The following is a 12,184-nucleotide window of genomic DNA, read 5'->3' as shown; positions in this document are numbered from 1 at the left end:
CTTGTTTTATCATAGTGTTTCAAAGTAATTAAATCATAGAAGCAGTCAGAAAGATGTTAGGTCATTATATTAGTCAGGCTTGTCTAGAGTGACAGGACTTACAGGATGAATCTATTTATAGAAAGGGAATTTATTAGAATGGCACGATGTGGTCCAGATAATCCAATAGTATTTGACTGTGAACAGAAAGTCCAAGAAACCAGTAGTTGTAGGATCCAGTATTGTTCAGTCTAGAAGACTGAATGTCTCAGCTGATCCTTGATATACTCTGGAATCCTGAGAAAGTAGCTCTAATGCTCAACCTTCCTAATGCTGTGATCCTATAATACAGGTCCTCATGTTGTGGTGACCCCCAACCATAGTTATTTTCCTTGCTACTTCATAACTGTAATTTTACTACAGTTATGAATTGTATTTTGGGAGATGGAGATTTGCTATGGAAGTGAGAGCAAACAGGCATCACAATGGGCACATGGCTTCTTTCTTCCATGCCCTTATATAGGCTCTCAGCTGAAGTTGTGGTCCAGATTAAAGGTTTGTTTTCCTAGCTCAAAAGATCTGGATTAAAGGTGTGTCTTTCTACTTCAAATTACACAAAAATCCCCCACAGTTGTGCCGTCCGTTGGATTTTAGTTCATTCCAGATGTGGTCAAGTTGACAACCGAGAATAGCCATCATAGTCATTGAAGAATGTCTTAGATTTTAGTTGAAACATTTGAGCTGACTAGTTTCATGGTAGCTTGACACAGGCTAGAGTCATCAGAGAGGAAGCAAGCCAGCAAACAACACCCTTTCATGGCTTCTGCATCAGCTCCCACCTCCACGTTCTTGCCCTGCTTGATTTCCTGCCCTGACACCCTTCAATGATGAATGGTGGTGTGGAATCCATATAAACCTTTTCTTCCCTAGGTTGCTTCCTGGTGTTCATCACAGCAATGGTGACCCTAACCATGAGAACATTTAATCTCAGGTTGTTTGCTCTTGTAACAGGGGTTTTGGTGGTTTTGGTTTTGTTTGGCTGTGGAACCCGGGACCTTAGACATGCGAGGCAAGTATTCTGCCGAAAGACCTCTCTCCAGCCCGACACTAAAGCAACACACCTGGTGTGTTTGACATTGCTGTTTAACCAAAGCTGCAGGAGTTTGCTGCCATTCTATCCATGACAGTGAAGGACAGCATTAGGCTGGGTTTTAAAATCTATCCATTTATGATGCCTAAATACCTGTAAGTTTTACATCTTAGTAGCATTTGGTCAAAACAGTTTTCTCTGCTTTTCCTTCTGCCATTGCTTTACCGTTGAATGTGGTTGGAAATGCTGGGTGTTCTGCATTCTTTTGCCACTCACCTAGCATCCCTGCTAGGCCACATAGGAGGACTTTACAGCCAGTCCTGAAGATACCTGATAAACCAGTATCAGATGAAAGGGGAGGAAGTCCTCCCCTATCAGTGGACTTGGAAAGGGGCAGGGAGGAGATGAGGGAGGGACAGTGGGATTGGGAGGGAAAGAGGGAGCGGGATACAGCAAGTTAAAACTGTAACTAATATTTAAAAAAATTTTAAAAAATTGAAAAAAAGATTTATTATATATACAGTATTCTGTCTGCATGTACGCCTGCAGGCCAGAAGAGGGCACCAGATCTCATTATAGATGGTTGTGAGCCACCTTGTGGTTGCTGGGAATTGAACTGAGGACCTCTGGAAGAGCAGACAGTGCTCTTAACCTCTGAACCATCTCTCCAGCTTACAACCAGGAATTCTTGACAAACACCAATTTTAAACATTGGTAAATCTTATTCTACCATGATATCATGACCATGGCAACTCTTAAAAGAGAAAACATTTAATTGGGGTTTGCTTACAGTTTTAGAGATTTAGTTCATTCTCATCATTGGTGGCAAGTATGGCAGCACAAAGGCAGACATGGTGCTGGAGAGGTACCTGATAGGTTTTTTTTGAACCACAGGCAGCAGACAGAGAAAGCTACTGGGCCTGACTTAGGCTTTTGAAACCTCAAAGCCTCCCCCAAGCCCCCAGTGATAAACTTTCTCCAACATGGCCATGCCTTCTAATACTTCTCAAGTAATGCCATTCCCTGATGTCAAAGCATTCAGTTACGAGCTTTGGGGGCCATTCTCATTTAAACCACCACATACCATCAATCCTTTTAAGATTTTACTTTTTATCTGTGTATATGTCTGTGTAAGGATATGCCATATGTGTGCAGGTTCACTGGGAGGCCAGCAGTTGCCTAGCATGGCTGTTGGGAAATGAACTCAAGTCCACTAGGAGAGCACCAAGAGTTGAACACTGTGCTATCTCTCCATCTGTCTTAGGGTTTTATTGCTGTGAAAAGACACCATGACCGTGGCAACTCTTATAAACGGAAAGCATTTCATTGGGGCTGGCTTACAGTTTCAGAGGTTTAGTCCATTATCATCGTGGCAGGAAGCATGGCAGTGTGCTGGCAGACATGGTGCTGGAGAAAGAACTGGGGTTCTATATCTCAGTCTGAAGGCAGCAGCAGGAGACTGTGTTGCTGTGTGTGGTTTGAGCATATGTAACTTCAAAGCCCGCCTCTACAATGACACGCTTCCTCCAACAAGACCACACCCACTAGAGGCACTCCCTATGGATCAAGCGTTCAAGCACATGACTCTGGGGGGGGGGGTGAGGGCACACCTATTCAAACCACCACACCATCCCTTCATTAATTATTTTTGTTTTATTTCTGTGGCTTGTGTGTTTGGTTGGTTGGTTGGTTGGTTGGTTGGTTGGTTGGTTTTTCAAGACAGGGTTTCTCTGTGTAGCTCTGACTCACAGAGATCCTCTTGCCTCTGCCTCCCGAGTGCTGGGATTAAAGGAGTGTGCCGCCACTGTCTAGCTCAAAAGCAAAATGTTTTACCTAGGAAACTTAAATAGCTGCCAACACGATTTGCTTCTAGACAGGATCAAGGTGCTGAAAGGCCGGTAAGAGAACTAAACACTTGCATCATTCCAGGAAGGGGACTTCGTTTGCATTTAGTAATACTTTTATTAGTTTGAGGAATACCAATCATTTTGCACTAAGAAAATAAATGATGCAGCCAGGAACATCGGCTAATGCCTGTAGTCACACAAGGTCAGTGTCTTCGTAGGGGTTTCCGTTGCTGTGATGAAACACTATAACCAAAAGCAAGAAAGGGTTTGTTTGTCTTACACTTCCACAGCATAGTCCACCCTTGAAGGAAGCCAGGACAGGACAGGATCTCCAACAGGGCCAGGACCTGGAGGCAGCTGCTGCAGAGGCCACAGAGGGGTGCTGCTTACAGGTCTGCTGATCGTGGCTCGCTCAGCCTGCCTTCTTATGGAACCCAGGACCCCCTGTCCAGGGATGGCACCACGCAGCATGGGCTTGACCCTCCCCAAACAAACGCTAAGAAAGTGTTTTACACCGCTGGGCAGAGTGGCAGATGCCTTTACTCCCAGAGTACAAAGGTTCAATCTCGGCATCCACATAGTGGCTCTGAGATTCCAGTCCATTGCTCTTATGACCTCAGAAGGCACTGCACACACAAGGCACACACACGCACACATGCATGCACGCACACACGCACATGGCAAAATGCCCCCTAATAAAAATAATAAAAGTAAATTAAATTTTAAAAAAAGAGAGCAGTTACTGAAATCCACTATTAAGGCAATGCCTTTGATTGATGACCTTTAAGCCACAAAACCAGACCTTACAAATATGAGAAAATTAAGATTTTTGAGTTCCACGCACAGTAAATATATATTCCATCACTGTAAGAAAAAAAAATTCTAGCTTCCTGGTAAGGCATATCAAAGTGTTTTGAAATAATCCATGATTCACTAATTCTTGGTTAAGTGTTCACTCCGTTTATTATTCATATTGCTGCCTGAGTCTACATTAAACATTTACAGCCACTATTTAATTTGCCTCTTGCTAATAAAATATTGTGTTAAACTTGTAATAAGGGTTTATGGGGAACAGAGGCTTATCATCCCATGCACTAGTGATTTCCTTAGAATATTAAAAGCAAGGGAGTGAGGATGATGGAAGAGGGACAAGAAAACATTCATCTTGTGTCTTTTTATTTACCTGTTTTTTTTTGTGTGTGTGTGCCATATATATGTGTTCACGCGCACACAAGTATGTGTACTTGAGTGTGTGTTTGTGTGTAGGCTAGAGGTCACTCCCCACCTTATTTTGGGGGGATGGGGCTTTACCTACCTCTGCCTCCCCAGCACTGAGGTTATAGGCCTGTGTAACTGTGCCTGGCTCTTTTTAGTTGGGTACTAAAGATTTGAACTCAAGTCCTTATTCTTGCTTCGTGGGCAATTTATCACCTGAGTCATCTCCCCAGCTCAAAAATATTTAATATATTTGGGCCAACAAGATGGTAAAGGGGGCTTGCCTTACAAATCAAAAACCCAAGTTTTATCCCAGGATTCCACAGTGGAAGGAAATGATTGACTTTTGAAAGTTGTCCTTTGACCCAAACAAATGCACGAGTATCACACATATGTATACAAAATAATAGAAAAAACTTAATGTAGAATTAAAAGTTCACTTTAGAAACTGTATTTACATGTCTGTTTGACGTGTGGGTTAGGTGGGCCTGCCTGTGCACATGTACCTGCTGGCGGGAGACAAGTTCCAGGAGGAGATTCCACTCCTTCCTTCTGGTATGGGGGTCTCTGGGATTGAACGAAGATCATCGTTTTGGGGATAAGTGCCTTGACCCTCTGAGCCATGTCACTAGTCAAATATGCAGTGTTCCAGTGCCTTAGGGACATCCACATTGTTGTACTTCCAGTAACACGGTGTGTTTCTCGGGGGTGGAACTAAGGTGTTCAGAATTGGCTGCAAGCTCTGCTGAGTTACCTTGTCAGCCCAGAATTTCATTCCTTTTAAAGGCAGAAGAAGATTCTCGCATGTCCATGCACCATATTTCCTCTCTCTCTATACTCTTTGGTGTAAGGAGACTATCGTTAAGTGGAAGCGTGCATGGGCTGGAGCTGTCCCTCGGGTAGAGCAATGGTGCCCTGCAATGTACAAGTCTGTGAGCACAATCCTCAGCATAAAATCCTGCAAAACAGTGAATGTGGGCTCAAGTATAAAGGTGAATGCTTAGAAAAAGAAGAGGAATCACAGCAAACATTAAAAATATAGGTGGGATAAGCCAGGTTACATGTCTGGTGTATTTGGTCAGGTCTTGCTTACACAGCCATATTATCGCAGTTTCATGAAGAGAGCCTCTCTCATTTCTAGGGCAGACATGTAGAAAAATTTAAAGGGGAGATGATGGCTTTTCCCCTTTCAACACTGTATTAAAAAAAGTTGGCCAGGTGGTGGTGGTGCACACCTTGAATCACAGCACTCAGGAGGCAGAGGCAGGAGGATCGCTATCCTGAAACAATGATTGTACTTGCCCCAAGGAACCAACAACCCTAACTAGCAGCAAGTAGGTAAAGAGAACTATGCCTCCTCTCCCCACTAACGTTCATTCTCTCCTATCTGGTGTTGGGGTGTTGGAAAGAATAAGGGGTAGAGAAGGGAGCTAGAGATATAAGAAACCCCAATATAATAAAATAGATACAAACTATGACAACAGCGCTCTGTGGTTTTAAGGCCAGCTTGATCTACAGAGAGAGTTCCAGGACAGCCAGGGTTACACTGGAAACCCTATCTTAGAAAACAAAACATAACAACAACAACAAAAAGAAAGAAAGAAAGCAGGAAAGAAAGAATGAAAGAAAGAAAATTTACACAGTAACCTAGTGAACTCTTCATAACAAATGAAGCCCAGGACACACAAAGTTCTGGTTCTTCCCCAGCACCACATACAACAAGATGAAGCATTCCAGATTACATACCAGATCACAAAACAGTGGATAAACACCTAAGTGAAAAAGTGAGGGACCGGTGAGACGGTCCTGGTGTGGAGGTCTTGCTAGGCGAGGCCTGTGACGTGAAGAGAACCTGTGCACTGCGTCGTCTTCAAGCCTCCGCACCTCACTTCACCTTGGTTTGCATTCACTCACACTCACCGACACACGTGAGCACACACACTAACTCAAAATAAACTTAAAGTCTGCTTTTTAAAAACCGTATTGCCAGGCTGGAGAGATAGCTCAGAGGTTAAGAGCACTGTCTGCTCTTCCAAAGGTCCCGAGTTCAATTTCCAGCAACCACATGGTGGCTCACAACCATCTATAATGAGATCTGATATACTCTTCTGGCCTGCAGGCATATATGCAGACAGAACACTGTATACATAATAAATAAATAAATCTTAAAAAAAACTTATTTCTGGGTGTGGTGGCACATGCCTTTGATCCAGGCTGAGACAGGGGCAGGTGCAGAGGTTCATAGGCAGAGGTAGAGGTGCTGAGGTAGCAGTGCAGAGACAGAGGTGCAGAGATGGAGACGCCAGGACAGGCAGTTTTAGGTGTATTCCAAGTGATCCAGCGTTACATAGATTTCCAGGTCAACCAGGGTGACGCAGTGAGATATGGTTGAAAACAAGCCAACAAAGTATTAGGATTGAAGTAAAAAATTACTAAGAGAAAAAAAATGTTGAGCAGGATCTCTCTGTTACTAAGGCTAGTGTTTAACTTGTGGGTTTGCAGAATTGCCAGGAAGCCTGCAGAAGGGTGCACAAGATCCTTTGGTGAGCAGGCGTGATAGTGCACACCTTTAATCTGAGAGAAAAAGGTGGATTTTTGTGAGTTCCAGGCCAGCCTGGTCACAGAGTTCCAGAACATTCAGAAATACATTATAGGGAGATCCCGTCTTAAAAAACAATTATGTGTGTGGTGTAGCCAACAGCTCAGTTCCAGGCTCAGAACTGGTGGAACACGCTGACACTTCTGGCCGCACCTTGTTCCGGCACCCTTTCTCGTAAATTGAATATCCATAACCAAGTATTTAGGCGGTGGAGAATAAAGGTTCCTCAGTTCAAGACATGACTGTAACATATTTTCAAATGGTTCAATAAACATAACTTTGAAATGGCTTGTCAAAAATACAGGCATATAAACATTCAAAACTGTAAATGCTAAGAACTGTTTCATCGAGCCAGGCGGAGGCCCAGTGGTGCACGCCTGTAATCTCAGCACTCGGGAGGCAGAGGCAGGCGGATCTCTGTGAGTTCCAGGTCAGCCTGGTCTACAAAACAAGTCCAAGTCAGCCAAGGATACACAGAGAAACCCTGTCTCTCAAAAAAAAAAAAAAAAAAACCATAACAAAAAAGAATTGTTCCATTTAGATAGTGAATATGCAGATATCCATCCATCCATCATCTATCTGTGGTTTTTTAAGACAGGGCTTCTCTGTGTAGCCTTGACTGTCCTGGAGCTGACTGCGCAGATCCGCCTGCCTCTGCCTCCTGAGCTCTGGGATTAAAGGCTTGCGCCACCACTGCTCGACTCTATCAAATTTTCACTTGCCATTACAATTAGCATAAAAAGCTGGGCGCGGTGGAGCGCACCTTGAATTCCAGAAGTGAGGAGGCTGAGGCAGGAAGATCCCTGTGAGTTCGAGGTCTAAACAGAGGTGATTCCTGGTCTAGATAGAGAGTTCCAGACCAGTCTATACTACACACAGGGAGACTCCGTCTCAAAAAATAAATCGCACAATAAAATACGGGAGGAAAGACACCACCCTGGTCCGGGCTGTAGTAGGCCCTCCCGCGCATGCTCGCAGGACCTGCGCGCTCGTCCCCGCCCCCTGGTGTACGCAAGCGCAGGACGCAGGCGCGCAGTCAGAAAACACGAGACTCAAGCCGAGGGACGAGACGTGGGTCTGAGGTGCGGACCCGAGGAAGGATGGAGTCGCTGAAGGTGGAAAAGTTCGCGACCGCCGACCGGGGAAACGGGTTGCGCGCCGTGGCGCCCCTGCGCCCCGGGGAGCTGCTCTTCCGCTGCGACCCCTTGGCGTACACCGTGAGCAAGGGGAGTCGCGGTGTCGTCTGCGATCGCTGCCTCCTGGGGTACGTCCGGAGCCTGGGCTCGGGGCGCGGGGCTCTGCGGGGGCGCTGGGCTCGCGGCACGGCCCCGCGGGGTGCCCGCCGCACCCCAGGCTGCGGTAGGAACCGGGGGAGCCAGTGGTGCAGAGGAAGGGGAGGCGTTGGGGAACAAAACAGCGTTACCCCGTGCGAGGAGCCCCATCGCCTCGTCGGTGTGGAAGTCAGGAGTGTCAGGTGTGTGTGTGTGTGTGTGTGTGTGTGTGTGTGTGTGCGTGGGTGTGTGTGGAGGAGCAGGGGGTGTGTACGCCAGGCTCAGAGCCGAGGGCCCACCCGGCCAGTCTTGAGAGAGGCGGGAGAAGCCCGGTGTTTGTGCCGTCCCTTGCTGGTCGTGATTCTGTGTGGCGTGGGCACCGGGAGAGGAACCAGGTATCGTGAAGGAGCCGATCCGATGGAAATTACGGTGCAACAAAAGAGACAGACACAGATGCAGACAGTGCGCAGGTTACGGAGGGGTCACGGCGTGCCTCGCCTGCTGGTGGCTGCGCGGACGAACGTAAGTCACCACCTCCGCATAGATGCAACAGTTCATTTTACGGTGTTCGGCAAGTCGGGAAGCACAGTGTCAGGGTACGCTGCCCTACGTACGTGTGTAGTCGTAGGATTTGTATTCTCTCAACACACATCCGGTTCCCACAGTGCCCTGGGGAGCAGGGCTCCGTTTAGGTAGGGTGATGTGTACTGCCAGACCCGTCAGTCAGTCAGTGGTTGGGCTGGGAAGAGGTGGGGGTAGTCCACCGTTACCATTCTTTCTTCTCATACCCTCATCACCGACACAGGGCTTCTCTGTGTCTCCCTGGCTGCCGTGGAACCGGTTCTGTAGACCAGGCTGGCCTTGAACTCAGGGATCCACTGCCTCCTGAGTGCTTTGATTAAATAAAGTCTTGGGCCTTGACTGCTCGGCTTCCACAGTATTCTTGTTTGGTTTACAACTGAGGACTTTGGTTTGTATTTTAAAGTTAGCGAGTCGTTATCTTAGCTGTTATTTTCCGAAGTAATAGCAATGATATGCAGGCGTGCACATGATTTATTGAGAGAGTGGCTTGAAGTTTGTGTAGTTAAAGCAGTTCATTCCCCTCGAGACTTGGCCCCAGATGTCTTGCATCCCATCTCTGGAAGGGCAGCCGGTACTCTTAACTATTAAGCCATCTCTCCAGCCTGAGATACGTTTTTTTTGGGGGGAGTGGAGGATGGCGTTTAAGACAGAGTTTCTCTGTAGCCTGACTGACTTGGATTTGCTCTGTAGATCATTCTGTCTCTCTCTAAAATCTCAACAGAAAACTCATACTTTTGAGTGTGTTCAGGGTGAAGGTGTGCCGCGCTCCATAGCGGAGGGCTTACTGCTCCGGTTCTCTAACCCGAAGTGGTAAGCATGATTGTAGGCTTCCTTGCAGACACAGTTTGACTGCTGTGTTGCTCACTGGGCAGAACAGAAACATTTGAGCACAAACAATGACAGATTAGTCATGGAATTATCAGAGATGGTCTTTTGAACCATCTCTGGAAGGGCAGCCGGTACTCTTAACTATTAAGCCATCTCTCCAGCCTGAGATACGTTTTTTTGGGGGGGAGTGGAGGATGGCGTTTAAGACAGAGTTTCTCTGTAGCCTGACTGACTTGGATTTGCTCTGTAGATCAGACTGGCCCGGAACTCACAGTGATCCGCCTGCCTCTGCCTCCCTGTGTGCTGGGATTAAAGGTGTATGCCACCGCGCTTTTATAGCTTATTGATTTTTTTTTTTCTGTATGAAATTCTGGATCTCTACACACATTAATCGTTTTCAGAGCTGATTTTGAGTCGTAAGCTACAAGGAATTGCCCGTTTTTCAGAATAAAGTGCACGAGCCTTTCTTTTATGGTAGCGATGCCTCTTGATGTACTATATCATTACTTTTAACATTTTTCTTTCAAGAACCAGGGTGACTCAAGGACAGAAGGAATTTCTTGGAAGGCTTTTGGGGAGTTCTCAGCACTGCTTTAAGGCTGGGAGAAACTCAGACCTGAAGATTGACAGGAACCAAGTCAGAACTGTTGTGCAGTGGTTGGGCTGTAGCCCGGCAGTGTCCCTCAGTTGCACATTTCCCCAGCACGGGGGGCACGGGACCCTGCTGCTGCTCTTTGGGAAACTAACTGTTGTGGGAGACTTGTTCTCTTTCATGAATTAGCTGAGCTCAGGCCACTGCTTGTACCTTACCTGACTTAGTAGGAGGCAGCCTGACGTGACTCCAAACGTGCATCCTTCATTCTGGTTAATAGATACTTGCGTCTTAATTCTTTACTCGGAACAGTTGCTTTATGCCTACTTTGGGTTGCCAGTGCTATCTGTAAAGCAGAATTCACTTGCGTTATAGCTCTTCAGGAACACACTCATTTCTGTGGTCGGAGGGTTCTCAGCTGCCTGCTTGGGAATCATTGCAGCTGAAGATTTCGTTAGGGAAACGCTGGTACATCCTTAATGAGGTTTGCTTTCACTACTGAGTATCACTTTTCACAGGATAAGTTTTCATGTTCTTTTCCTTGCATGTGACATTTGTTTATTTATTTATTTTTTTATCCACTGTCACTTGTAGCGAGAAGAAGCTGCTGCATTGTTGAGTTTTTGTGGTCCTCATGCTGAGCACACATCGCTCTCATTTTGTAATGAGAGTCTGGAAGGATTATTTTGTAAACTGTTCTCATTTGTTTGTTTTTTTTGGGGGGCAGAGTCTCTATAGCACTGGTTGTCTTGGAAATCACTGTGAAGATCAGGCTGGCCTTGAACTCACAGAGATGTACTGTCTGCTGGAGTTAAAGGTTTGTGTCACCGTGCCCAGCTTACAGACTGTTAGCTTGCCTTAGTTTGTCTGTCTGTTTGTCTTTCTTCATTCTTTCTTTTTTGAGACAGGGTCTCACTATTTGCTCTGGCTGTCCTGGAACTCACTATGTAGGTTGGGCTAGCCTCAAACTCAGAGAGATCTTTCTGTCTCTGCCCCCCAAACTGTTGGGATTAAAGGCATGTGCCACCACACCTGGTTAGCCTTTCTGTCTTACATTGGAATTATTATAGGATAACTTAATAGAACATGGACTTCATAACATTTGGGAGGAGATGAAAATAGAACAAGAGAACAGATATTATAATTCATAAGTGTTTAGAAATGATTGTAATAAGGTTCCACTTGCTTTGCTTTACATTTGATTAGTGCTTTGATTAGCACGCATTTAAGTATTTATTTGTCATTTGTCTGTTTATTTGTAGCTAAAGATGAATGACCTTGAACTCCTGATCTTGCTTCTACCTCCCAAGTGCTGGAATTATAGGCACGTACTAGCATGTCTGCCTTCTTCTTTTTTGCTGCTCTTCTTCTTCTTCTTCTTCTTCTTCTTCTTCTTCTTCTTTTTTCTTTTTCTTTTTCTTAATGGAGAAACTTGAATTTGCTTCCTGGTATCTCTTGTTTTTCTCCTTAAGGAATGACTTGTTTTTTTTCATGTAGAGAGTGGTAAAGACAATGGAGAGGCCATAGATAGAGCTCTGAGGTGGAGTGATTGCCTAGCAACTTGAAAAGAAAAAGATGAAATTGTGACTTGCAGTCTTGTGTGTTGTTTTTCCCTGCTGTTGCACACATTTTTAGTTTGCTGCTGATACAAAAGACGGATTGTAAAGTGAGTGTTGCTTTCTTTCAGCTTATTTTGGTTACATGCGGCGTGTGAAATTTCACTCTGGGGTCTGGAGAAATAATGACTTGAAGTTTAAGAGCACTTCCTGTTCTTCCAGAGGACCCAGGTTTGATCCCCAGCGTCTATGTCATGCACCTCACAACCACTTGTAATTCCATCTCCAGGGGATTCGATTCTCTCTCCTGTTCTGTGCAGGTATCTGTTGACACATGCATACATATACATAGATACACGTGAATGAAAATTTAAAAATCTTCTGGTCGCTTCACTGTAATCATTTTGTTTTTGTAGTTTTTTTTTTTTTTTTTTTTTTTAAGATTTATTATATGTTATTATTTATTCCAGAGGAGGGCACCAGATCTCATTATAGATGGTTGTGAGCCACCATGTGGTTGCTGGGAATTGAACTTAGGACCTCTGGAAGAGCAGCAAGTGCTCTTAACCGCTGATCCATCTCTCCAGCCCTTTGTGGGTCTTTTAACCATGGTACTGTCTAACCT

The 12,184-nt window shown here is 45.3% G+C and overlaps 1 protein-coding gene across 1 annotated transcript in view; it reads left to right on the top strand.

The window, feature by feature from the left end:
* Positions 1-7,741: 7,741 nt before the first annotated feature.
* Smyd3 (SET and MYND domain containing 3) overlaps positions 7,742-12,184 on the top strand; it is a 523,810-nt gene continuing 519,367 nt past the window's right edge. Inside the window, exon 1 of the mRNA XM_060364774.1 lies at positions 7,742-7,994. Coding sequence (XP_060220757.1) covers positions 7,831-7,994 — 164 coding nt within the window. The 5' untranslated portion in view covers positions 7,742-7,830. The remainder of the gene's footprint in view (positions 7,995-12,184) is intronic.

Source organism: Meriones unguiculatus, chromosome 11 (genome assembly GCF_030254825.1).
Source record: "Meriones unguiculatus strain TT.TT164.6M chromosome 11, Bangor_MerUng_6.1, whole genome shotgun sequence".
NCBI classification, from domain to species: Eukaryota; Metazoa; Chordata; class Mammalia; order Rodentia; family Muridae; genus Meriones; species Meriones unguiculatus.
The sequence above is the reverse complement of the archived record's forward strand: the minus strand, read 5'-3'. Positions and strand labels throughout refer to the sequence as shown.